The sequence below is a fragment of the Psammomys obesus genome, unplaced genomic scaffold (genome assembly GCF_907164565.1).
Source record: "Psammomys obesus unplaced genomic scaffold, mPsaObe1.curated_primary_1811, whole genome shotgun sequence".
In the NCBI taxonomy this organism is placed as follows: Eukaryota; Metazoa; Chordata; class Mammalia; order Rodentia; family Muridae; genus Psammomys; species Psammomys obesus.
The window spans coordinates 6320114-6344421 of NW_026596039.1; the positions used below are offsets into that span (position 1 = coordinate 6320114).

General features: G+C 46.4%; 1 protein-coding gene and 1 non-coding gene across 4 annotated transcripts; one reads left to right on the top strand and one right to left on the bottom strand.

Annotated features, from left to right (window-relative positions):
- The first annotated feature begins 7354 nt into the window (after nucleotides 1-7354).
- Hyou1 (hypoxia up-regulated 1) lies at nucleotides 7355-20362 on the top strand. Of its 3 annotated transcripts, none has more exons than XM_055622014.1 (26): nucleotides 7355-7376; nucleotides 8500-8597; nucleotides 8810-8903; nucleotides 9046-9124; nucleotides 9248-9402; nucleotides 9506-9582; nucleotides 9898-10079; nucleotides 10510-10625; nucleotides 12474-12666; nucleotides 12818-12952; nucleotides 13060-13142; nucleotides 13256-13388; nucleotides 13554-13741; nucleotides 13995-14133; nucleotides 15156-15216; nucleotides 15372-15451; nucleotides 15820-16008; nucleotides 16153-16325; nucleotides 16426-16513; nucleotides 16615-16737; nucleotides 16848-16981; nucleotides 17096-17180; nucleotides 17334-17574; nucleotides 17674-17724; nucleotides 18940-18990; nucleotides 19091-20362. In XM_055622014.1, the coding sequence occupies exons 2-26, from the start codon at nucleotides 8507-8509 to the stop codon at nucleotides 19150-19152; spliced, it is 3003 nt and encodes a 1000-aa protein (XP_055477989.1). In that variant the 5' UTR covers nucleotides 7355-7376; nucleotides 8500-8506; the 3' UTR covers nucleotides 19153-20362. The 3 variants fall into 3 exon arrangements, with proteins under 3 accessions (XP_055477989.1, XP_055477988.1, XP_055477987.1); XM_055622013.1 differs by lacking the exon at nucleotides 7355-7376 and adding an exon at nucleotides 7499-7564; XM_055622012.1 differs by lacking the exon at nucleotides 7355-7376 and adding an exon at nucleotides 7583-7907.
- Nucleotides 20363-23741: 3379 nt separating this feature from the next.
- Nucleotides 23742-23866, bottom strand: LOC129687859 (small nucleolar RNA SNORA40). The gene has a single exon (XR_008721826.1). It is a non-coding gene; the product is annotated as a small nucleolar RNA SNORA40 (small nucleolar RNA).
- Nucleotides 23867-24308: the final 442 nt, after the last annotated feature.

Genomic DNA, 24308 nt, shown 5'->3' on the forward strand with positions numbered 1-24308 from the left:
GGTGAGACCTGATAGACTAGGGTCAGATGGAAGGGGAGGAGGACCTCCCCATCATGGGACTGGAGGAGGGGCATAGGAGAAGAAGAGGGACGGATGGTGGGATTGGGAAGGGAGGGGGCTACAGATGGGATACAAAGTGAATAAACTGTAATTAATAAAAATAAATAAAAATTAAAAAAAAAAAAAGGTATGCTCCACCACCGCCTGGCATGCATCAGCTTTTTAATGCTGTAAAATAGAACTGAAATTAAATACCACCTTTTCGGAAGTGGTTAATAAACAACCCGATCAAATTCAAAGCTTTTTAGATGTATACAACTTTATAAATGAAACTGTGTTATCAATAGGCAACTAGATGGATAGTGTGTAATTTATGTGCAGATCTCTATAGTAAATACATATATTTACTGTCAGAAATCTTACTCCAGGGGACTAGAGAGATGGCTCAAAGGTTAAGAGCACTGGCTGCTTTTCCAAATTCCTAAATTCAATTCCTAGCAGCCATATGGTGGCTCATAAACATCTATAGTGAGATCTGGTGCCCTCTTCTGACCTGCAGGCGCACATGCAGGCAGAACACTGTATAAATAATAAATAAATCTAAAAAAACCAAAAAAATTTACTCTAAAAAGTCTGGAGTTTGTTTATTTGCTCAGGCTTTTGATGAAGGATGTCTCACATTTTGTGACTTTTAGCTTGCTGTGCTTAAATGAGTTAGGTTTTTAACCTGTCAAATATTTTGCATCATAAATGAAAGAAAGCAGCTATGCAAAACCGGTTTTTCAACTGCTGGAAAGGAGAAATAAAAGCTCATGTCTGCCACCAACACATTTTGCAGCAACCTGTGTATTTAATTCAGTTTTGTGCATCTATCAGTGTGTAGCACCTTATATACTCAATGCATATTTATCGAGATGGGAAATACTGCTGAAACAGAAACTCCCAAGATCCTGTTAACCTCCTCATTCTTTTTACAGAAGCAGGATATCGGGGGTCCGGGGGAGCAGTAGCAGATACCAGCTTTGAGAGCAGAGCGATTTAATAAGCGGCAAGTCAAGGTAGTCCATGGGTGTTCCAACAATGCTGTCTCAACCAGCTCTGTGTAAAGGCAAGCTCTGTGTCCTGTGTCCTATTTGTGTACCAGGGAACTATGTAGAGTTTGTATCATAAAACAAAAAAGCATTGTGAGGAAAGTGGCAATGATATCAACTGTGATATCTTGTTCACCAGGACTAATTTAGTTAACTTCGTTGTCCAGGCAGATGTCTTTTCTCTCATCACTCCATGTGTGCCCTTCCTGTAGCATGTTCACTCGAAGGCCCTGACCTTCCAGGACAGAGGAGGACCATTTCTCAGTTCAAGCATACAAGTAGCTGACTCCCCTACTAGAACCTCCAAGCCTGCTCTTAAGAAGCAGTGTGATGGCAGGCCATCTGGGGCTACATAATGAGACCTTGTCTTAAATCAAAACAAAAAGAAGAGAAAAAGAACAGCACATATGGAAGGATGCAAGATTATGCCCTCCTCCTGCCGAATGGCAGGAATCTTTCTCTGATGTCTGGATCTGGCCCTGCCAGTACCTATAGGGGCTACTGATGAATGCTACCAAGGCAAAAATTGGCCCTGCCAAAGCAATCCATGGAGCCTCTTTATACATACTGCTTTGCTGCTGCCTCTTCTTCTTTGTATTTTTATTTTTCGAGACAGCATTTCTCTGTGTAGCCATAGCTGTCCTGGACTCAAGGCTAGCCTTGAACTCACAGAGGTCCACCTGCCTCTGCCTCCCAAGTGCTGTGATTGAAGGCATGCACCACCAAGCTTGACCTGCTTTTTGATTCTTGACAAATATATTTTCCACACTACCAATTCCTGAAAATGTACAAACTGCCTAAAAGGCTAAGGAGCAAAGCATGATCCTTGACCATCATCCTAGGGAACAGGCATTTAAAACAACAGACAGTAGCCTGTGATTTGTAAAGCTGGGGCATGAAGATTGCCACGAGTTCAAGGCTACCATAAGAGATCCTGTCTCAAAAAAAAAAAAAAAAAAAAAAAAAAGGCAGTAACCAGCCCTCGATTTCATGTAGCAAATTATACCTAACAGTGGTTTGGTTTTTCATAGAATCCTTATAGTACCCAGCTGCAAAAAGAGGTATAATTATTCTAAGGGAGAACTGATTCTCTGGCCAACAACATCAAAGTTATTTGAAAATAAAACAAGAGCTTTTCATTTGTCTGATCTTTAATTATAGAGTTTTCTGGGCAGGAGGCTAAGGTACACTTGTCAGAACACACACCAGAGTTGGCTCATTAGTTCTGCTTTTCTGAATTTAGGAATGTCAGCAAGGCAAGCAAGGTGAACAGTTTCACTTAGTTTTGCCTACTGAGAACTGCAGTTCTGAAGGAACTCAAGAACCAATACAACCTTAAAATATTTTTATTTTACTATTTTATGTTTATGGGTGTGTTTGGCCTGGGTGTTTGGGCATCATGTGCCTGCAAGGCCCACAAAGGCCAGAAGAGGGTACTGGATCCCTTGGAGCTACAGTTACAGACAGTTGTGAGCCAATATGTGGGTGAGTGCTGGGACTCAAATCCAGGTCCTCTTGAAAAGCAGCCTTCTCGGCTGGAGAGATGGCTCGGCGGTTAGGAGCACTAACTGCTCTTCCAGAGGACCCAAGTGCAATTCCCAGCACCCACATGGCAGCTCACAACTGTCTGAAACTCCTGTTCCAGAGGACCGGACACCCTCACATGCAGACAAACACCAATGTATATAAAATACATTGGTGTATTTTATATATATTGGTGTATTTTATATATATTGGTGTATTTTTTTTAAATAAAAAAAGAAAAGCAGCCTTTTCTGATGTCAGAGGTCACCAGGAACACAGGTGGTACACAAACATACGTGCAAAAAAACATTCATATACATAAAATAAAAAAATATAAAAATAGGTTTTTTTTGTTTGTTTGTTTCTTTGTTTCTTTAAAATAGTTTTTAAGGGCTAAAGTTGTATCTGCATGGTAGAACTCTTTCCTTGTGTGAAAGTGCCCCTAGTTTCAATCACTTTTGCCAGGGGTGGGGAGAAGAACTTGAAGAGGTTACAATTCAGAATCAAAGGCTGAAGCATAGCATGGTGGTACACCCCTATGATCCCAACATCTGGTAGTCTGAGACAGGAGGATCACAGTAACTTTGAGGCCAATGTAGACTACACAGTAAGTTTAAGGCCAGTTTACACTAAATGACAAGACCTTGTCTCAGTTTTTTTGTTTTGTTCTGTTTTGTTTTTTAAATAGGGACTTAAGAGCACTTGTTGCTCTGGCAGAGGACCCACGTTTGGTTTCCCAGCACCCACTTGGCAACCAGCAGCCATCTAATAACTCTAGTTCTAGAATCTACTAGATGAACTGACACCATCTTCTGGCCTCCAAAAGAACTGCACACTCACTGCACATACATGCCTGCCAGCAAAGCTTCTTACATGTATGTAAAATAAATATAAGCTCTTTAAAACAAATGAAAAAATAAATCTGTAAAAAAGAAAAGAAAGTGAGCCAAAATAATAGCACACACACACACAAAGGCAGGCATAGTTTCACATATTTATAATCCTAGCACTTGGGAGGTGGAGACAAGCAGGAATAGACTTCAAAGACAACCTCAACTAAGTTCAAGGCCAGCCTGGGCTATAGAAGAATTGTCTCCAATGAATTTGAAAGAGCTGAAGACAGAGCTCAGTAGTTAAGAGCATCTGCTGCTCTTGTAGAGGGCGCAAGTTCTTTTTTCAGCATCTGAAGGAACTCTACTCAGTACTGCTAACATGGCTCTGAGAGGCCTTGCCCTTCTCCCTCATGCCCTCTGCCTTGCTAAAAACTGTTAGACTACATTGCTAAAATTAACCACCAAGGTCCATTCCCTTATTTGGCCACTTCATCCTGCTGAGGCTGACTCCCAAGGTCCAGCTATCAAAGTATTGAAGTCCAGCAATCAAAAGCCCTTTTTTGCTCACCTAATTAGCATGCCCAATTAAAATTACACACCTCATCCTAACACGGGTTTCCCCCCTTTACCTTTATAAACTACCATCGGCATATGGGTCAGGTCTGTCTCCTCTCTATCCAGAGGCAGCTCTTTATTCCTTCTCCGGGACAAATAACCTTTCCCCTCTCCCTTGTTGCTTTTCCCTTCTCCCTCATTCTCTATCTCCTGTCTTTGTCTCTTATTCCCTGCCCTTTGTCCCTCTAAGGCAAATAAATCATCTTTATGCTGAGAACTTGGTCTTGGGGTTCCTGAGCAGATAACTGTTCCTTTTCAGCATCCACATGGTGACCATTCATAACTGCCTTTCCAGGGGATCTGCCCCCTTCTTATGGCATCCTTGGGCCCTGCACTCACTCGGCACACATTCGTGCAGGTAAATTCTTATACACATAAAAGAAATGAAATAAATCTTTAATTTTTTCCATTAAAAAAAAGTCATGGCAGTTCTCATGTGTTCTAGTGAGGGTTACTATTGCTGTGATGAAACACCATGCCCAAAAACAAGTTGGGGAGGAAAGGGTTTATTTGGCTTATATTTCCATATCAATATTCACCATCAAAGGAAGTCAGAACAGGGACTCAAACAGGGCAAGAATCTGGAGGCAGGAGCTGAAGCAGAGGCCCTGGAAGGTTGCTATCCTTACTGGCTTGCTCCCCATGGCTTGCTCAGCTTGCTTTCTTATAAAATCCAAGGCCACCGGCCCAGGGATGGTACCACCCCCATGGGCTGGGCCCTCCCCACCAATCATTAAGAAAATGCCTTACAGTCAGATCTTTTTTGTATTGTGTTTTGAGACAGAATTTCTCTGTGCAGCCCTCACTGACCTGGAACCCAATCTGTAAACCAGGCTGACCTCAAACTCAATGAGATCCACCTGCCTCTGTTTCCCTGATGCTGGAATTACAGGTGTGCACCACCATGCCTGGCTTTTGACTGGGTTTTTCCGGCTAGGTATCCTAGTCTGGTCTTGAACTCTGGATCCTTCTACCTCATCCTGTACAGGCCTCTGCTGCTATACTCAAATTGTTTCAGTTTAATCTTGTCAGTTTCGCCCCATCCTTGTCTTGTATGACATCAATGTTCTTTCCTCAGATTTCTGTACACTGCCAAAGAAGGGCTACATTACTCAGTTGCTCTGGATTGGAATACTGAGTTTATCAGCTAAGGTCAATCCAAAGCATGCATTTTTTACCAGAAAATTTTCCATCATTCTACAACTTGTTCTTGTGAAATACTGATCTCTTTTTATGGCTAAAGAACAAAACAGGTGCCTCCCTAGAGCAATCACACCTGCTACTCCTCCCAGGGGAACAGATATCCAGGCTGAGGACTGTAATGGCAATTTCATTCTTCTGTCAAGGGTATTCTGGGCCTAAGAGTTCTCCTAGGTTTCCAGATCAGCCATCACCTGATAGGCTTAAATAAGTATATGAAGCCATTGGACATTGGGTTGTAACTTCTCCAAGGGCAAAGATGAATTTGTTAAACACACGCGCACACACACACACACACACACACACACACACACACAGCTAGGCATGGTGGTGCATGCCTTTAATCCCAGCATCCAGAAGGCAGAGGCAGGCAGATCTCTGTGAGTTCCAGGCCAGCCTGGTGTACAGGACAGCCTAGGTTACACAGAGATACACTGTCTCAAAACAAAACAAAACAAAACAAGCCTCTGTAAACTTGTAACCACAGTAATATTGAGGCTGGAAATAGGGAAATCCACTGCGGCTTGATGGGCACTTGCCCAGCTCCATGTTCCATGAGAGACCCTATCTAAAAAAAATTAAGGCAGAAATTGATATAACAGGATACCCAAATTCTTTTCTGCACTCTGTGCACACAGTCCCCATTTATGTGTGCACACCACACACAAAAAAGAAGAAAAAAAGCAACAGAACTGATAACACATCCATCATTACGGCCAAACAAACCCCCTTTAAGCCAAGTTGTACAGTAGTAACAAGAATGAGGTGAATTCCACCAACATAGAAAATTCTTTTAGTTGAAAAATAGCAAATAATATAATTGTGTATTTTGTTGTTCAGAAAATACATAAGCTACTTTTCTAGAGAGAAACATGTATGTGTAAACCAGAACAAGCAGGAAAGTGATATATCATGCTACAGATGGGAGTAGGAGGTTGTGGTTGATGTCAGGGGATTTTTTTATTTATAAATCTTTCCAAGATTGTATATGTGTCATCTGGTGTAACTACACTGTATTAGGACTCTGTTTTTTTCTTTCCTTTTTTCTTTTCAGACAGGGTTTCTCTGTGTACCCAAAACCAGGGTGGTCTTGAGCTCACAGATCCACCCCCCTCCGCCTTCTGAGTGGTGGGCCTAAAGGAGTGCGCCACCATGCTGGGCCTGCTTCTAATTTTTGTATCACCTGAATACTAATTACTTTTCTTTCCCTTTTATTTTTGAACGGTGCTGTTGATGGAATTCGGGCTCACGAACGCCGGGCAAGACCTGTATCAATCAGTGAGCTACTTTTCCAGCCCTGAACCATTCCTGAAGACAATACCAAAGGTTTCCCTAGGCACAGACACCAGATTGTTTTAGCTCTTAAGCATCATGAAAATTGTAGAGAACAAGTAACGTTCATTAAGCTCTGGCTTTGCAGAACCTGGCAGCAACAGAACTGGCACCAGCTTCATCTTCCCAGAACCGAAGGAAAACAAACAAAGCAGAATTAAAAAGATCTTCGGTACTGGTTTCAATTTAGTGAAAAGAATCAATTTCCAAGCAAACGTCTATATATTTCTAATTTATGTATCACCTGAATGCTCATCTTTTGTTTGTCTGATGCTGTAAAATATGTGCACTCTTCAAAGAGTACACCGGACACTAACTTAATAGAAGGGGGAGTGAGGAGTGAAAAGAGCTGGGAAGATGGGTGCATCTTTTAACTGGATGACGCAGAATTAAGGCCAATTTCTGTCACAGACATGGTTTCTCTCCGACCCATCAGCGAACATCGCTTTTGCGGTTTCCTCAATGTTGGAACAACCAGCGGTCCTCTGGTATCTATCCCAAGCCCAGGGCAGTTTAGCGCCACCAAACGCACGCGCCTGTTCCGCGTCGCAGCAGCGAACGCAGCGCAGTTCCGTTCCTTCGCGCGGACGCCCCGGGTAACCGGAAGCAGCCCGAGCACTTCGTAATCCACGAGCGCACCTGCTCGCACGCGGGGCTCCGCCAGGCCTCCGCGACGAAGCGTCTAGCACCGAGGCTGGCAGAAGTCCCGCGAGGAGCAACCCGGCCGCGAACCGTGACGTGGCCCAATCTACAGCCGGCTCCGGCGGTTTCGTCCCAACCGGTACTCCAGCGGTCCGGCAGCTTCGGGGGCGGAGCCGGGGAGGGGGCGGGCCTAAAACGTGGCCCAATGGAGACGCGCGCCGGGCCCTGGGGGCAGGGCCAGGTGTGCGGCGCAGGGCCGGGCAGCGGAGGCGCCAATGAGCGTGCGCCGCGTCCGGGGCCGGCTGGTGCGCGAGACGCCGCGGAGAGGTTGGTGGCTACAGTAACAGTTTGCAAACGGAGGGGAGTTGTGAGGGGCCTGGGGTTGGGGTCGTGCTGCTGGCGGTGTGGGCACATCCGCACCTCGTTGATCCCGGAGCGAGGGCCGCAGGAGCTGAAGGCCAAAGGGAGCGGGGGGTGAGGATGGAGCAGCAGCCGGGCCGCGGCTCCTAGGGGAGGCAGCGTGCTAGCTTCGGGGGCGGGCCAGTGGCGAGAGCGAGGGCCGCACGGACACCGGTGTCTTCGGCCCTGCAGTTCAGGCGCTGGGCTGCCCCCTCGCGCTCGGGGTGGGCAGGAATCCGTTTCCGGGAGTGGGATCTTCCACCTTCATCAGGTGAGGTTTAGGTGAACACTCGCCCGCCCGGTAACCTTAGCCCGCACAGGGTCTGCGTAGGCAGCGGGGCCCAGGAGTAGGATGGGCAGAGAGGGTGGGCCGGACAATGCTCAGGGGATGCAGAGGAGAGGAAAGGCCCTTCTCTGCCAGCCATCCCCAACGTCACCATCTTCCAGTTCCTGTCCAGGCCCAGCCTGGCTTTTTCCACCACCGAGAAGCTCCAGGTATGAGGTAGTTGAGCCGGTTTCGAGGGTCCCTGGCACCGCTCCAGGTGTGTGACAGTACAGTACAGTACTGTGGTGCGCCAGTTACTTGCCTGTGTGTGGACAGAAAAGAGGTCAAATCTCCTTCCTCTGTCTCTTTCTAAAGATGTGGTGGAGGGCCACTTGCCTAGGTCCAAATGTTGGACGCTTTGGGAGGATGTTTAGAATGATTGAAACTTCTCGGGAAGGAAGGGAAGCAGTACAGGCTGCTCTGCCTTAGCCAAAAGTGCAATAGATAAGAATAGATAAGAGCTTGTCTGTTCTGGGATGTGATTCTGTTTCCTTCTTCACTCAGCATCCAGTTACAAGTGTTTTTCCTTCTCTGCCAGGGTCACAATGGCAGCCACAGTAAGAAGGCAGAGGCCAAGGAGGCTACTCTGTTGGGCCTTGGTGGCTATCCTCTTGGCAGACCTGTTGGCACTGAGCGGTATGTACCTGGTAGAGGGATCGAAGAGTAAATGTAAGAGTAGGAAGAGGGCACGAGTTGTCTGTTCAGTCTGTAGGTTTGCTGAATCTAAGCTGTTTTTCTTTGTCTTTGCCATCTTTCTCCATAGAAAGTGCTCCTTTAATTGGTTTAACCCAGTAAGGTGTGGGAAGCAGAGAAATAGCACATAAACCTACTTTCTGTCTTCTCTTCAGACACATTGGCTGTGATGTCTGTGGACCTGGGCAGTGAATCCATGAAGGTGGCCATTGTGAAGCCTGGCGTGCCCATGGAGATTGTATTGAACAAGTAAGGGTAGATGTGTGTCGGGTGTGTATGTAATTAGTAGTGCCCACAGAACAGACTCTGGTGGCTGGACCAGTGTGGGACCTGGAGGCTGCTAGGTTCATACTCTGCTTCAGGAAGCTAGGCTAATGCTGCTTTTTCTTAGGGAATCTCGGAGGAAAACCCCAGTGACTGTGACCTTGAAAGAAAACGAAAGGTTTTTAGGTGACAGTGCAGCAGGCATGGTGAGTAGCAGCCTCCTCGCCAGATTGGTTCCCCCAGAGAATGGTCTCTTGTCTCTCTTGATGAAGTAGAGGCAAGCTAAGCTGGGTTTGGGCCTAAGAACCTGCCGGGTCCTCTCCTTTCAGGCCATCAAGAACCCAAAGGCTACACTCCGTTATTTCCAGCACCTCCTAGGAAAACAGGCGGATAACCCGCACGTGGCCCTTTATCGGTCCCGTTTCCCAGAACATGAGCTAAATATTGACCCAGAGAGGCAGACTGTGCGCTTCCAGATCAGCCCGTGAGTGTCCAGAGGGGAAGGTGGGCTCAGTCGCTCCTTACTGTGCTCATGATTATTGGTCTTGGTGTTTACCTTCTCGTGTCTCAACTCCTCCTCTCCTCAGGCAGCTGCAGTTCTCTCCTGAGGAGGTGCTGGGCATGGTTCTGAACTACTCTCGTTCCTTGGCTGAAGATTTTGCAGGTGAGCAGCATCGCCGTGGGGCCAGTGGCAGCAAGACTCCCTGAGATCTGCAGTGAGTGTAAAGCAGAGGCATTTCTATTTCTCATCAAAAATTGGGCCATACCTGAAGACATGTTTGATTGTCACTAACTTGGGCTGTGCTACTGGCATCTAGTGAGCACAGGATTAGGAGACTAGTGAACAACTGTAATGTACAGTACCGGCCCAACAAGAGAGAATTAATCACCTGCCTCAGTGTCAGTGGTACTGAATTTGGAAACCTTGATCTGAGGTTTGGAGTTGGTGAGAGAGATCCTGATCTTTTGTCCACTGTAGAACAACCCATTAAGGATGCAGTGATCACTGTGCCAGCGTTTTTCAACCAGGCTGAGCGCCGAGCTGTTCTGCAGGCTGCTCGCATGGCTGGCCTCAAGGTGCTGCAGCTCATCAATGACAACACCGCCACAGCCCTCAGCTATGGTGTCTTCCGGCGGAAAGATATCAATTCCACTGCACAGGTGAGCCAGGGAGGCCTCCTGACCACCAGATACACAAGACTCCAAGTCTGAGGATATAGAGTTCTTGGCCCAATTTGCATCTTGTTTGCATGGCCATTTCTTGACAAGTGCAACGGTACCTTCCTTTTAGTCTCCATTGGAGTTGGTCAGCTTTTTGTTTTCAGGTGGGCAAGTGGACAGGCATCCTGTATTGATAAACCAACAATCACTCTGTTTTGTAGGGTGGGAGAGGTTGGAGAGGGTGAGACGGGATTTCCCTGTGTGGCCTGACTGTCTTGGTGCTCACTGTGTAGACCACACTGGCCTCAAACTCAGAGGTCCACCTGCCTCTGCCTCCTGAGGGCTGGAATTAAAAGTGTGCATCACTTGCCTAGCTTGGCATTCTATGTTTGATAAGATTCCCATGACAGTGCCCTTGGTATCTCCACAGAATATCATGTTCTATGACATGGGCTCAGGCAGCACTGTGTGCACCATTGTGACCTACCAAACAGTGAAGACTAAGGAAGCCGGGATGCAACCACAGCTGCAGATCCGGGGTGTGGGGTAGGTTACTGTGACCTCAGGGAAGGGTTTCTGCCTGGATTTCAGTTGCCTTTCTGATCCTTGAAGGAGCACTTTCTGGATACAGTATCATTTACTGTAGGGGCTGCTCCCAAAGAAGACATGAAAGCATGTGGGAGGGAGCAGTTTAGGAGATACAGATTGAGTCAGGTACAATTGATTCTTGGATTCTTGACATTTAGGTTGTCTATATCATTGTCATTGTTTGTCCTTTTTTATTTTTAAGAATTATTATATATGCAGTGCTCTGCTTGCATGTTGAATGCCAGAAGAGGGTACCAGATCTCATAGATGGTGGTGAGCCACCTTATGATTGCTGGGAATTGAACTCAGGACCTCTGCAAGAGTAGGCAGTGCTCTTAATCTCTGAGCCATCTCTCCAGCCTGTTTGTCTGTCTGTCTTCCCTCTTTTTTTTGTTTTGTTTTTGGTTTGGTTTGGTTTGGTTTTTTTTGATGTTTTGAGACAGGGTTTTTCTATGTAGCCCTGGCTATCTTGGAACTTGCTCTGTAGACCAGGCTGGCCTTGAGACCCACCTGCCCCTGCCTTCTGAGTGCTAGGATTTGCACTGAGGTTGAATCTAGGGTCTCATACATTCTGCACAAGAGTTTGCTGCTGAACTAGCTATCCCTGGAACTTGCTGTGTTAACCAGGTTGGTCAGAAACTTCTGGCAGTCCTATTTCTGCCTCCTGATCTAATGAATTTTAAAAACAAACCAAAAAAACCCTTCCTAAACAAGACATTGGGGTATAATCCTAACACGCAGGAGGTGGAGGCAGGAGGATCAGAAATTCAAAATCATTTTTAGCATATGGAGTCTTAGTCCAACATAGACTACATGAGACCCCATATGGGGGGGGAAAAAGCTCCTTAATAGGTCCTGAGTTTAATTGCCAGCAACCACATGGTGGCTCACAACCATCTATAATGAGATCTGGTGCCCTCTTCTGGCATGCAAGCACACATGCAGCCAGAATAATATATAAATAATACATTAAAACATCTTTAAAAAAAAAAAAAGATACTGGTGTAAGGACAGTATATCAGTGGCAGGACTTTGCATAGTATTCATGGACCCTAGACTCAATCCATAGCACTAACAAAAAGATAAAGAAATGAATACTGATATGACAGTAATCCGTTTCCTTTTTATTATTATTTCATTTATTTGTGTATGAGTGTTTTGTCTGCATGTGGCATGCATGCCAGAAGAGGGCATCAGATCCCGTTATAGATGGTTGTGAGCCACCATCTCATCCTTCATAGCTTTTCCTACTTCCGACCTTGTGTCTTTAGCAGAGCTATTCCTTCTGCCAAGAACGTGCTTCACTCTTCTTCTGTAGCTAGTCAACTCCAGATCTTGAGCTTTCAGTTCCAGTGTGCTTCTTTGGGGAAGGTTCCTCTGACTCCCCCGAGTAGCACAGACTTTATGTGTGTATCCCACTCGCCTTCTCTGCTTTTCTTTCGGTTTGAGACAGGGTCTCGCTGTTTAGCCCTGGCTGGCCTGGGAGTCTGTGTAGAGCAGACTAGCCTCAAACTCACAGAAATCCACCTGTTTCAGTCTCCCTAATGCTGGATGCTTCTTTTTTATGGCATGTGTGTGATTTCACATTTAGGAGATTATTTGTCTATTACATTATAAACTCCTTGACCGCAGGAAACTGTCCCTTCTGCTGCTCCTCTTGTCACTTATATTCAGATAGTTGATACGCAGTGATAAGTGGATGAGTTACTATTCCTGCTGTACCTGCAGGCAGAGTGCTCTTGTCTCCTGTGCCAGTGGGAAGGCCATCTATGTCCTCACACTGTACCTGCTCCTTCTCTTGAACAGGTTTGACCGCACCCTTGGTGGGCTAGAGATGGAGCTTCGGCTGCGAGAACACCTGGCTAGACTCTTCAATGAGCAGCGCAAGGGCCAGAATGCCAAGGATGTTCGGGAAAACCCACGTGCCATGGCTAAACTGCTTCGGGAAGCCAATCGGCTTAAAACAGTCTTGAGTGCCAATGCTGATCACATGGCACAGGTGATGGAAGCCTGGTGGAGGGCAGGCTTGTGGCCCCCACAAGGGTAGAGGGCCTTTCTTCCTCCCAAAGTCCTGTTCCCTTGAACTCTGTCTTTTCTTGCCCAGAGAGCAGACCTGGTCAGAATGTCTTAACAGATACCTCTTCCCACAGATTGAGGGCTTGATGGATGATGTGGACTTCAAAGCAAAAGTTACTCGAGTGGAGTTCGAGGAGCTGTGTGCAGATTTGTTTGAGCGAGTGCCTGGGCCTGTGCAGCAGGCCCTCCAGAGTGCCGAGATGAACTTGGTGAGGGCATGAAGGAGACAGAAGTGCCTATGGGTGAGGATAGGACACCCACAAAGTGTCAAAGGGAAAGGGCATTAACTCCTGCATCTCATCTTCCCCTTCTGCAGGATGAAATTGAGCAGGTGATCCTGGTGGGTGGGGCCACTCGTGTTCCCAAAGTTCAAGAGGTGCTGCTAAAGGCTGTGGGCAAGTGAGTATGGTGTGGGAGCTAGCCATGGAGCCTAGGCTGGGCAGCTAGCTACAGGAGTGAGAGGAGGGAGAAGCCACTCCCAGGTGGATAATGCTGAAGCTTGTGTCTCCTAGGGAGGAGCTAGGAAAGAACATTAATGCAGATGAAGCAGCTGCCATGGGGGCTGTGTACCAGGCAGCGGCACTCAGCAAAGCCTTCAAAGTGAAACCATTTGTTGTGCGTGATGCCGTCGTCTACCCCATCCTGGTAAGCTTGATCTGGTGACATGCTGTTTGTTTCTCTAAGTGCAATCTCTATTTACCTCAACCTGTCCCTTTTTCTGTATGCTAAGAAAGATCCTATTCTCTCCCATCTGCCCACAGAACTTTCCTAGTTCTCCAGTGCACCTTCTTCTCTTTGCCTGTTGTGTAGGTGGAGTTCACAAGGGAGGTGGAGGAGGAGCCCGGGGTTCGAAGCCTGAAGCACAACAAACGTGTGCTCTTCTCCCGAATGGGGCCCTACCCCCAGCGCAAAGTCATCACCTTTAACCGCTACAGCCATGATTTCAACTTCCACATCAACTACGGTGACCTGGGCTTCCTGGGGCCTGAGGATCTTCGGTGAGGGGCGGGGGCAGGATGGCACCTCCAGGGAGTGGGAGGTGTGCCTGCCAGATGACCTGAGGATGGGAGGGGAGTGTGGGATTAGCAGGGCTGAAGGTGGGTTATGGTCAAGTTGTAAGCAGCCTGTCTTAGAGAGGGTCCGTTCTTCTGGGTGTCCTGTGTAGGGCCCCTGACATCTTAAGCCATGTGCTCTGGAGTTGGGGTTGGGCCAGGGGGGTCTCCTCAAACTTTTCTTTTCCTTCCCAACCAGGGTATTTGGCTCCCAGAATTTGACCACAGTGAAGCTAAAAGGTGTGGGAGAAAGCTTCAAGAAATACCCCGACTATGAGTCCAAAGGCATCAAGGCCCACTTCAACCTGGATGAGAGTGGGGTGCTCAGTTTAGACAGGGTGAGAGAAAAGGGAACCTTTATCTGTGTAAGGGTTGACCCCTGGTCCCACCGGCCTCTCCCAGTGTGGGTTCTGCAGGATGGACACGAAGTGTTTTGAAAGCAGACCTGATGAGTTTTGGGCTTAAACACAGTGCCACAATGGGGCTATTTGTGGATAGCACGAGCTTATGCTCACTGTACTTCGGTACTACAGGGAAGTACCGAAATTTTTTGTTTTTTTAAAAACACACGTATGGATATATTTCTGTACACATTTGTGTGCCTGGTGCCCATGGAGGCTGAAAGAGGGTATTGGATCCCCTAGAACTGGAGTTACAAATGGATGTGGATGCTGGAAATTGGACCCAGGTCCTTACTCTCTCCACCCCCTTAAAATTTTTTGAGTATGTGTGTATGGCGGTGGGGCACAAGCATGCCATAGCAGATGTAGACCTCACAGAATTGGTTTCTCCCTTCTGCCTTTGGCGAGAGTAACATCTTTACCTGCTAAGCCATCTTGCCATCCCAGAGAAACTCCTTTCTTCTTTAATTTAAAATGGAATGTGTATGGGTGGTTTGCCTGCACGTGTGTTTGATGTCCAATGAGGCCAGAAGAAGGTGTCAGATCATCTGAAACTGAGTTACAGATGGTTGTGAGCCACAGTGTCAGTGCTGAGCATCATACCTGGGTTCTCTGGGAATCAGTCCATACTTTTAGTGCTAGACCATCTCTTCAGCACTCAAATAAGCCCGTTTTTAAAAAAGTAATTTTGCATCAGTATTTTCTGACACAATGGGAAACTGTGGTCTGTTGTATTACCAAGTGGAGACCTGGAGGACTCTAAGAGGAATAGGCCCTGTCCTGAGAGGGCTGTCACTTGGGGGGGGGGGGTCCATCCGGGAGTATCAGAGAAGGAAGGTGAGAGAGTAGGCACTCAAACCTGCAAGTCATTTTGCATTCCCAATGTATGCATAAGCAACACACTTATAGAACAAGGTGAATTACTATGGATTCTTAATTTTGAATCCATTTTGAAATAGGTGGAGTCTGTATTTGAGACCCTGGTGGAGGACAGCCCAGAGGAAGAATCTACTCTTACCAGTAAGATGAATATGGGCTCCTCTGTGCATGCAAGTGTGTATGAATGCAAGAGTAAACTTAACGTGTGTGCTCGGGGGAGGCAATAGCATTGTTCTGGGTCAGGAAGTGGAGTTACTTGATTCCCTCTTGAACCTCTTCTGCTTCCTTCTTCCTAGAACTTGGCAACACCATTTCTAGCCTGTTTGGAGGTGGTACCTCATCAGATGCCAAAGAGAATGGTACTGATGCTGTACAGGTAAGGACAGAGAAGCGTGGAAAAAAGCAGGGGGCTGGGGTGATGGAGGCAGAAGCAGAACCTAGTGGGCCTCCCAGCTGCCTGGACTTTAATGAACCTCACTGATGCTCATCTCTCAACTTATGACAGGTTGCCATACTCCTGCTCCATTAGACTTGAGCCACCAGAGCCGAAGGCTTATTTTCATTTCCATGCCTTTACCTTCCTTTTGTTCACCTATATCTCTGCAAATCCCCTATTTGCCCACAGGTATCATCTGTTTGACCCCAAGCTTATCCTGAGCAGTGTTCCCAGAGGAGTTGATGTGGTCATAGGCTCAGCTAATGGTGTATATATAACCTCTTGAGATTCCTGTCATTGTCTCCTAGGAAGAAGAGGAGAGCCCTGCTGAGGGGAGCAAGGATGAGCCTGGAGAGCAGGGGGATCTCAAGGAGGAAGCTGAAGCCCCGATGGAAGATATCTCTCAGACACCACCCTCTGAGCCTACTAAGGGTGATGCCGCCCCTGAGGAAGAGAAACCTGATGAAAAAGAAAGTGGGGACAAGCCTGAGGCACAGGTGAGCTACCTTTCAAGGAAGATAGTGCTATCCAGGGGCTAGTGTGTGCGTGCAAGCTGCTTTGTTCATACCTTATGGAGGAGGAGGAGGAGGAGGAGGAGGCAGCTAATGTTTTTCCTTACATCACTGTTCTTTCTACTCCAGAAGCCCAGTGAGAAGGGACAAGCAGGGCCTGAGGGCATCCCTCCAGCTCCTGAGGAAGCAAAAAAGCAGAAACCTGCCCGGAAGCAGAAAATGGTAGAGGAAATAGGTGTGGAGCTGACTGTCTTGGACCTGCCAGACTTGCCAGAGGATGAGCTGGCTCGTTCTGTGCAGAAGTAAGTGCTGGGCATGTGTGGAAGATGGGCACAGTGGAAAGGTGATGCTGAAGGGGCCGGTTCCACCACTCCTCATCCCTGCCTTTTGCTCATCTTACAGACTTGAGGACTTGACCCTGCGAGACCTAGAAAAGCAAGAGAGGGAGAAAGCTGCTAACAGCTTGGAAGCTTTTATCTTTGAAACCCAGGTTAGTGGGCACTCCCTGCCCCCGAAACTTGTGCTTAGGGCCATGTGACTCTGATCCATACCCCAGAGCTCACTGTATGCTTGGATTTGTGTCCTTTACAGGACAAGCTCTACCAACCTGAATACCAGGAAGTGTCTACTGAGGAACAGCGAGAGGAGATCTCTGGGAAACTCAGCGCCGCTTCTACCTGGCTGGAGGATGAGGGATTCGGAGCTACCACTGTGGTGAGGGCCTTCTAGGATGCTGTAGGCAGATAGGAGTGCTGACCTGCCCTCCTCGGGTTAGAGTGAGAAGAGCTGGGGTGTCAGGCTTTCTCCTCCTCTTCATTCATCAGATGTTAAAGGAGAAGCTGACTGAGTTGAGAAAGCTGTGCCAAGGGCTGTTTTTTCGGGTAGAAGAGCGCAAGAAATGGCCAGAACGGCTTTCAGCTCTGGATAATCTCCTCAACCACTCCAGCATTTTCCTCAAGTGAGTGTTTTTGTGTACCCTTTCTGCTTGGTAGAGTCCTGCTGAGACCATGATTCCCCTTTCTGTCAACTTGCTGTTCTTCTGCCCTAGGCTGATCTTTTCTTTGCCTTCTAGGGGTGCTCGGCTCATCCCAGAGATGGACCAGATCTTCACTGAGGTGGAGATGACAACGCTAGAGAAAGTCATCAATGACACCTGGGTAATCTCTTTTAATATGTAACTGAACCCTTTAGCTGATACCCTGGGATTGTAAGGATGGCAGAGTGATTTGCAGTCAATAAGAGCTTCCTTAACTGGCTGAGGGTGACACCTGCCACATCATCTTCTGAGTCTTCCCTGGCCTCGTCCACAGGCCTGGAAGAATGCGACTCTGGCCGAGCAGGCCAAGCTTCCTGCCACAGAGAAGCCTGTACTGCTTTCTAAAGACATTGAGGCCAAGATGATGGCCTTGGACCGTGAGGTGCAGTATCTGCTCAATAAAGCCAAGTTTACCAAACCCCGGCCACGGCCCAAGGACAAGAATGGCAACCGGACAGAACCTCCCCTCAATGCCAGTGCCGGTGACCAAGGGGAGAAAGTCATTCCACCTGCAGGTGAGGAGAGAGGCTGCTTGGCTCCAGTTACTGTGGGCACAGAGAAGTCCACCTACCTCTCCCTGCCAGGGCTGCATCTAACTCTTGGTTTCCCTCTAGGTCAGACTGAAGAGGCAAAGCCCATTTTAGAACCTGACAAAGAAAAGACTGGTGAGTTGGGGAAACTGGTCAGGAATGGGACATTTCATTTGTGTGGGGGCAGACAAACTGTCAAGCATGACCTATTTCTGGTCAGCCCATGAATTGTGAGTGGCCTTTCATTTTTAAAAGCATTTTTCTTTGGGAGAGAAAAAAAAGTCAAGGACAGCCTAGGGAGATGGCTTAGTAGGTAAAGCGCTTAGTTACATAGTGTGAGGATCGGAGTTCCAATCCCCAGCACCCATGTAAATGCCAGGCAGGCCTACTGTTCACTTAATAGCCCAGTGTGTTGAAGAAACAGTGTCTAGAGCAGGTCAGTTAGCTTGTCTAGATTAGTCACCAGATTCAAGTGAGAGACCTTCCCTCAATATAGAAGGAAGGAAGCAACGAGGAGAAACCAAATCAGCCTCTGGTGCACATTTATGGGCAAACCTTAACAGGTTTTTTTCTGTGCATAACCCTGGCTGTCCTGGAACTTGCTCTGTAGACCAGGCTAGCCTTAAACACAGATCTACCTGCCTCTGCCTCCTGAGTGCTGGAATTAAAGTTGTGAACCACCTGGCAACACTTGTTTTGTTTTTAAAGCAAAGATTTGCTGTGTGTGGTGGCCTGTGTCTTAGTCCCAGCCCAAGAGGCAGGTGGATCTCTGAGTTAGAGGCCAGCCTAGTCTAAAGCGCAAGTTCCAGGACAGCCAAAAGGAAAAGAAGAAAAACAAAAACAAAACAGGGCAGGGCTGGAGAAATGGTTCAGCTGTTAAAAACATTTAACAACCAAGTATAACTCTAGTTTTAGGGGATCCAGTATTTTCCTTCTGACCTCTGCAGGTATCAGTCAAAGATGGTGTACACATGTGTACATATATGTGAGGAAAACACTCATAAAATGAATATATATATATGTATCTTTTTTTCTTTTTTCGAGACAGTTTCTTTGTGTAGTCCTGGACTAGGCTGAAAAATTTAAAATTTGTGGGAGAAAGCTGGAGAGATGCACTGTAACCCCATTTCCAGAGGATCTGATGCCCTCTTGTGGCCTCTGAGGCACATATGTAGTACACAGTCATACATGCAGGGAAAATACCCACAAACATTAAATAAAAACTTAAAAGGGAAAAAAAGCAGAGACCCCAAAAGTGGCATGCATTTGTAATATTTTCCAACTGGATTTGAAGCCTCTGTATTAGCTTCTCCCTTCTTTAGTGACTGGCCTTTTCCTTCTAAAATGCAGATACGGAGCCAGTGGACTCTGAGCCTTTGGAATTAGGAGGTCCTGGAGCAGGTAAGGGGGAAGCCGGGGGTGTTGGGCACCTTTGTAGGGTTGGAGGGGAAGAACAGGCTGTTGACCCTTATACCACCACCCCCTTCTCACCACCCAACAGAATCTGAAGAGAAAGAGCAGGAAGCCGGACAGAAGCGGCCTCTGAAAAATGATGAACTATAACCCTGCCTCCTGTCTCCCCACTTGCCTCCAGCCCCTTCTCCTACCACCTCTATTTATTACACGCCAGGGTTGGATCGTGTTAGTGCCCTTAGGGGCTCAAGTTCCTTTGCTCAACTGGGACAGGAGGTGGCTGCTCAACAGTCCTGGAATAGCTCCAGGGTGAAACCGGCTCTGGTTCTGTCCCCAGCCCCACCCTCTGGTCTCCGACTCTCTGCTCCTGTGTTTAGGGGAAATCACTATTTTGTCTTAATTCTTTGCCTGTGGGTGAGAGAAGGCTGCCAGTAGCTGTTGGAGACCTGGTAGCGGGAAGGATGTCTTGGGACACAGAGTACCCAGTCTTCTGAGCATCCCTTTAGCCTTTCCTCCTCAATCAGTTTCCTGTGTGGGCCAGTGTCCCCAGAGCCTCAGTCATCGCTTGGTTTCTGAGAGCCTCTTTTCTCTCCTGTGTCTTCTTTTCCTTGCTCTTCCTCCTTGGCTCTTCTTTCTGTCCTTGCCTTCCCAGTACAGATTGGGCTATGGTCCTGCCCAGAGCCTTTATCTGGACTGTCTAGAATATGTTCCCACAGTTCATGCGACCCCTGGCGGCCAGAGCAAACAAGAAGGGGAAGCCCCCAGCACGGCTTGTTGGGCTCAGGAAAGTACAAGTCTGTAGCGAGGTTTGCAAAGGTGGAGTCTACTGCAGGCACTCAATCCTTACCAGCCCCAGTCCCTGGGGCACCTGCCCCTTCTTGCTCTTCTTCCCTCTGGGCTGACCAGAAACGTGCTGTCTACTGTGAGCCCCTCTTCCAAGACCCTGGGGACAGAAAAACCATGCCACCTCACTGTCAAGCAGGTTTTGTGGGTAAAGAAGAGGAGTTAGGGTTCAACTTCCCAGTGTACTTTGCTAGGAAGGAGAGACCCTTACCAGTTATAACTGCCTAGAGTGCCTGTCCTCCAGTATTGCACCTGTAGCAGGAGCCACTCCAGTTCCAGGGCAAAGCAAACCTGTTATGTCAGTCATTTTGTCTTTTCTAACCCCCACCCTCCCTCTTTTTTTTTTTTTTTTTTTTTTTTTTTGCCACATTGGCAGAGGGATCTAAAGGTCCTACACAGTCCTATATGTTTGAGTTCTTTTATTAGCAGTTCAAGCTGGTTGGACAGGTTTGAATCAGATTGTACTTTGTTCCATTGTTAATTGAGAAACTGTTTCAATAAAATATTCTTTTCTATAGATTGTGTTTTGCTTCTTCTCCTCCTTTCTTTTGTTTGTTGTTTTTCAAACAGGTAATCTGTAGGCCCAGCTACCCTTTAACTCATAACTGAAGTTGGCCTTGCTCTCCTGATCCTCCTCCTTCCACTTGTCCAATGCTGGAATTATAATTGTGAGTCACCAAGTGCAGATTTTAGATTTTGGATTTTGCTTATATTAAAAATGTGGTTGGTTTTCTGGAAGATAAGCAATCATGTGGTGTGATGAAATGGATAGTTAACAAGACAGGTTGTGGTAAGCTAATGCCTTTAATTCCAGTACTTGGGAGGCAGAAACAAGCAGATGTTTGAGTGCAAGGCCAGCTGTGTCTACAGAAGGAGTTTCAGGACAGCCAGGGCTACACAGAAACCCTGCCTTAACCAAGAAGGAAAAAAAAAAAGATGGAAAGTTAACAATTTGTATGAGGAAAATCGTTTTTAAATGACTCTCTCATGAGAAATCCACAGGTGTTCTTAAGATTCATGTATGGCTCTTACTGTTTTAAATCTGTATTGAAACCTGAGTGCCCTGAGTTTAAGCCTAGCTTGGCCTGCATAGGCAGTTCCAGGCCAGCCAGAGCCACACCCTGAGACCAAAACAACAAGCTGGGAGGTATTGGCACATGTGTTTAATCCCAGCAGAAGGAGGCAGAGGCAGGTGGGTATCTTAAGTTTGAGATCTCAGTTCAGCTTGGTTTTTTTTAGAGCAAATTTCAAGACAGTCAAACTTGCACAGACCCTGTGGCAAAAAACCATGCTGGGGGATGGTTTTGTGCACTGTGCATTCAGGTGCTGATTTCTGTGCTGAGATCTGGTTGCAGTCTGGATTGTCATTGGGCATTGTCATTTCTATGTAGAATCTCCTGTTGTCAATGTTGTGTAAAAATTGTTCTCCATCATCACTGTTCAATAAAGAAGCTGATCAGCCTGTAGCAGGGTGACCAAGGACAGGAGGCAGTCAGTGTCGGGAGGGGGTGGTGGATCTGAGGTAGGGACCAGAGAAGGAGCCATGGAGAGGTTGCCATAAGGACAGGCAGATGGGGCAGAGGCAACCGAGGTGAGACTAAGATGGCAAGTAAAAAAGAGCATGTGGCTGGGAAGTAGCCGGGCTAGTATAGATGGCTTAGGATAGATCAATATCTGTCCAGCTGTAATGTTTTAGAGCCTATTAATACATCTAATAGGTCACTGTGTCATGCTTAGGTTTCTAGTGGCACACCATGACTTGTGTGTATGTGTGATTATGGTGGTGTGGCTGGATAGGATATTTTTATTTTTACAGCAATACAGCCCAAAACTGCAATTAAAGTTTATAATGATGTAACAACTGGCTTCCATGTGGTTTGACAGTGGGCATGTTTATGTATATTTACTTAGGAAAGTTAGATAAACTTTACAGTGTGGACACAGACATGCTTAGGTTTCTAATGGCATACTATGATATGTGTGCTTGTATGTGTTTAGTGTGGTTATGGTATTGTGGTTGTATAGGAGAATATTTTTGTGAAATTTTGAAACTTTGGGGTAGGTTTGAAACTTCCCCAAATAAATAATAGATCTGTTAATCTGAGTAGTAATTACAGGGCTGATACACATACAGGGGAGAAACTTAATTGTTTCCCACATCATGCATCTGTTAAATAAAGAGACGTTTTTGGGGTTTCCCTGTATATCTTTGGCTGTCCTGGAACTCACTTTGTAGCCCAGGCTGGCCTTGAACTCAGATCCATCTGCCTCTGCCTCCCAAGTATTGGGATTAAAAGGTGTGTGCCGCCACCACTGCCAGGCTTTGTTGTTGTTTTATTTTTTTAGATTCATCTTAATATATGGAATAAAAGCCAGGTTTTTAAATTTTTACTTATTTTATGTACACATATACATATGTGTGCATATCTCTATGTAGACCACGTGTTCACACGGTGCCTGTTGGAGCCGAGCCGGAAGAGGTTCCTGGATCCCCTGGAGTTGGAGTTACAGATGATGTAACTACCCAGATGTAAGCTACCCAGCTTGGGTGCACTGATCCAAACTCAGGTCCTCTCAGAGAAAATACTCCTAACCACTGAGCCATCCCCCAGCCCCAATTAACAGTTTCTTTTAATTGTCTGTGTCTGTGTCTTTGTGATTGTATACATGTGTGCATACATGTATGCAGATGCCTGATGAGCTCAAAGGGTGGTTGTAAGCTATCCCATGTGAGTGCCAGAAACCAAACAAACTCCGGCACTCCCCAAGAGCAGTATGTGCTCTTAATTGTCAAGCCATCTCTGTCTTCCAAGTGCTGAGATGACCTACTATGCCTATATGTAGCCCTGGCTGTCCAGGAACTTGCTTTCTAGACCAGGCTAGCTTCAAACTCAGATCCCCTGCCTCTGCTTCCATAGTGCTAGGATTAAAGGCTCCCCTGGAGCTTCTTTTTGAAGAAACTCACTCCTTGGTTCGGTCATCTACCTGAGAGCACAGAGCCTGGTATACACCAGGCTTCAGCTGGGAAGATACATGTTGAGTGAAAGTTTAGCACCAGTAGAACCAATCCCATTTTATCTCTTCCTCCCCTCTTCCTGTATTCTAAAAGATCTTTGTTCTTCAATCTGGAGTACTTTAAGAAAAAAAACTTCAGCCATTTTCCTGTGGGATGGTGTGATAAGAGAAAATTCTGAGGTGTCCTAAATTCAACTATAAAAGCAGAAGGCAAGAGTAGAGAAGACATAGATTAGTGGCTCTTGTTTGCATTAGATAGGATCTCACTATAGATAGAAAGAAAGAAAGAAAGAAAGAAAGAAAGAGAAAGAAAGAAAGAAAGAAAGAAAGAAAGAAAGAAGAAAGAAAGAAAGGAAAGAAAGAAAGAAAGAAAGATAGATAGATAGATAGATAGATAGATAGAGATAGGTAGATATAGATCTGGCTGGCCTGAAACTCATTATGCTGAGGAGGCTGGCATTGAACTTACAGAGATCTTGTAAGTACTGACTTCAAAGTGCTCTTGGGATTAATGGTTTTAGCCATACTGCCTGTTTTTGTTGTTGTGTTTCATGTAACTTCAAGCTGGCCCAAACTTGCTGCTCAGTTAAGGATGACCTTGAACTACTTTACAGGAATCTTATTGACTGTCCACCCATCACAAAACTTTTTGCTTTGAGTTGTCTCACTACTCTTATTTGTAGTCAACAAAGACTCATATATTCAATGCAATTTATGATTCCTTTGTTGTTTTGGTTTGGTTTTTGACAAGGTCTCTCTGTGTAGCCCTTGCTGTCCTAGACCTCACTCTGTAGACCAGTGTGGCCTCTAACTCAGAGAACCACTGGCCTCTGCCTTCTACATGTTGGGAGTAAAAGCATATGCCACTACTACCTAGCTTTATATTCCCTTTTTATATGTATTAAAACTCGCACTGAACAATTGAGTTCTGGGTTTCAAAAGAGGATTTATTTTTGCACTTGGCTAACCTGCCTTTTGTCCACCAGCTGAACAAACACACAGTCTATCATCATTTTTTTAAATTGATGTACATTCCCTTTACTTTTTTTTTTTTTTTTTTTTGTCTCGACAGGATGTTGCCAAAATACCCATTCTCGTCTTGAACTCACCCTGTAGCTCAGGCAGGATGGAGCTGGTTAGGGTTAGGTTTAGGATTAAGGTGAACTTCCTGCCCTAGGCCACTGTTAGACTATGGAAGGTCCAACTCAGGTAACAGACATCTCTGTAACCCTAGGCACTTGGAGGCAGGAGGATCACCTAGAATTCTAGGCCCGCAGGGGCCATAACCTTGTCTCCACAAAGTAGTGGCTCAAGGATTAGAATGTGATGTTGGGGGATGATGGCTCAGTAGGTAAAATGTTTGAGCAGTACATTTCTTCCCTAGCACCCATGGAAAAAAGAAAAGGCCAGAGGTGTGTTGCCTGGCCCAGTAAGACACAGGTCTCAAA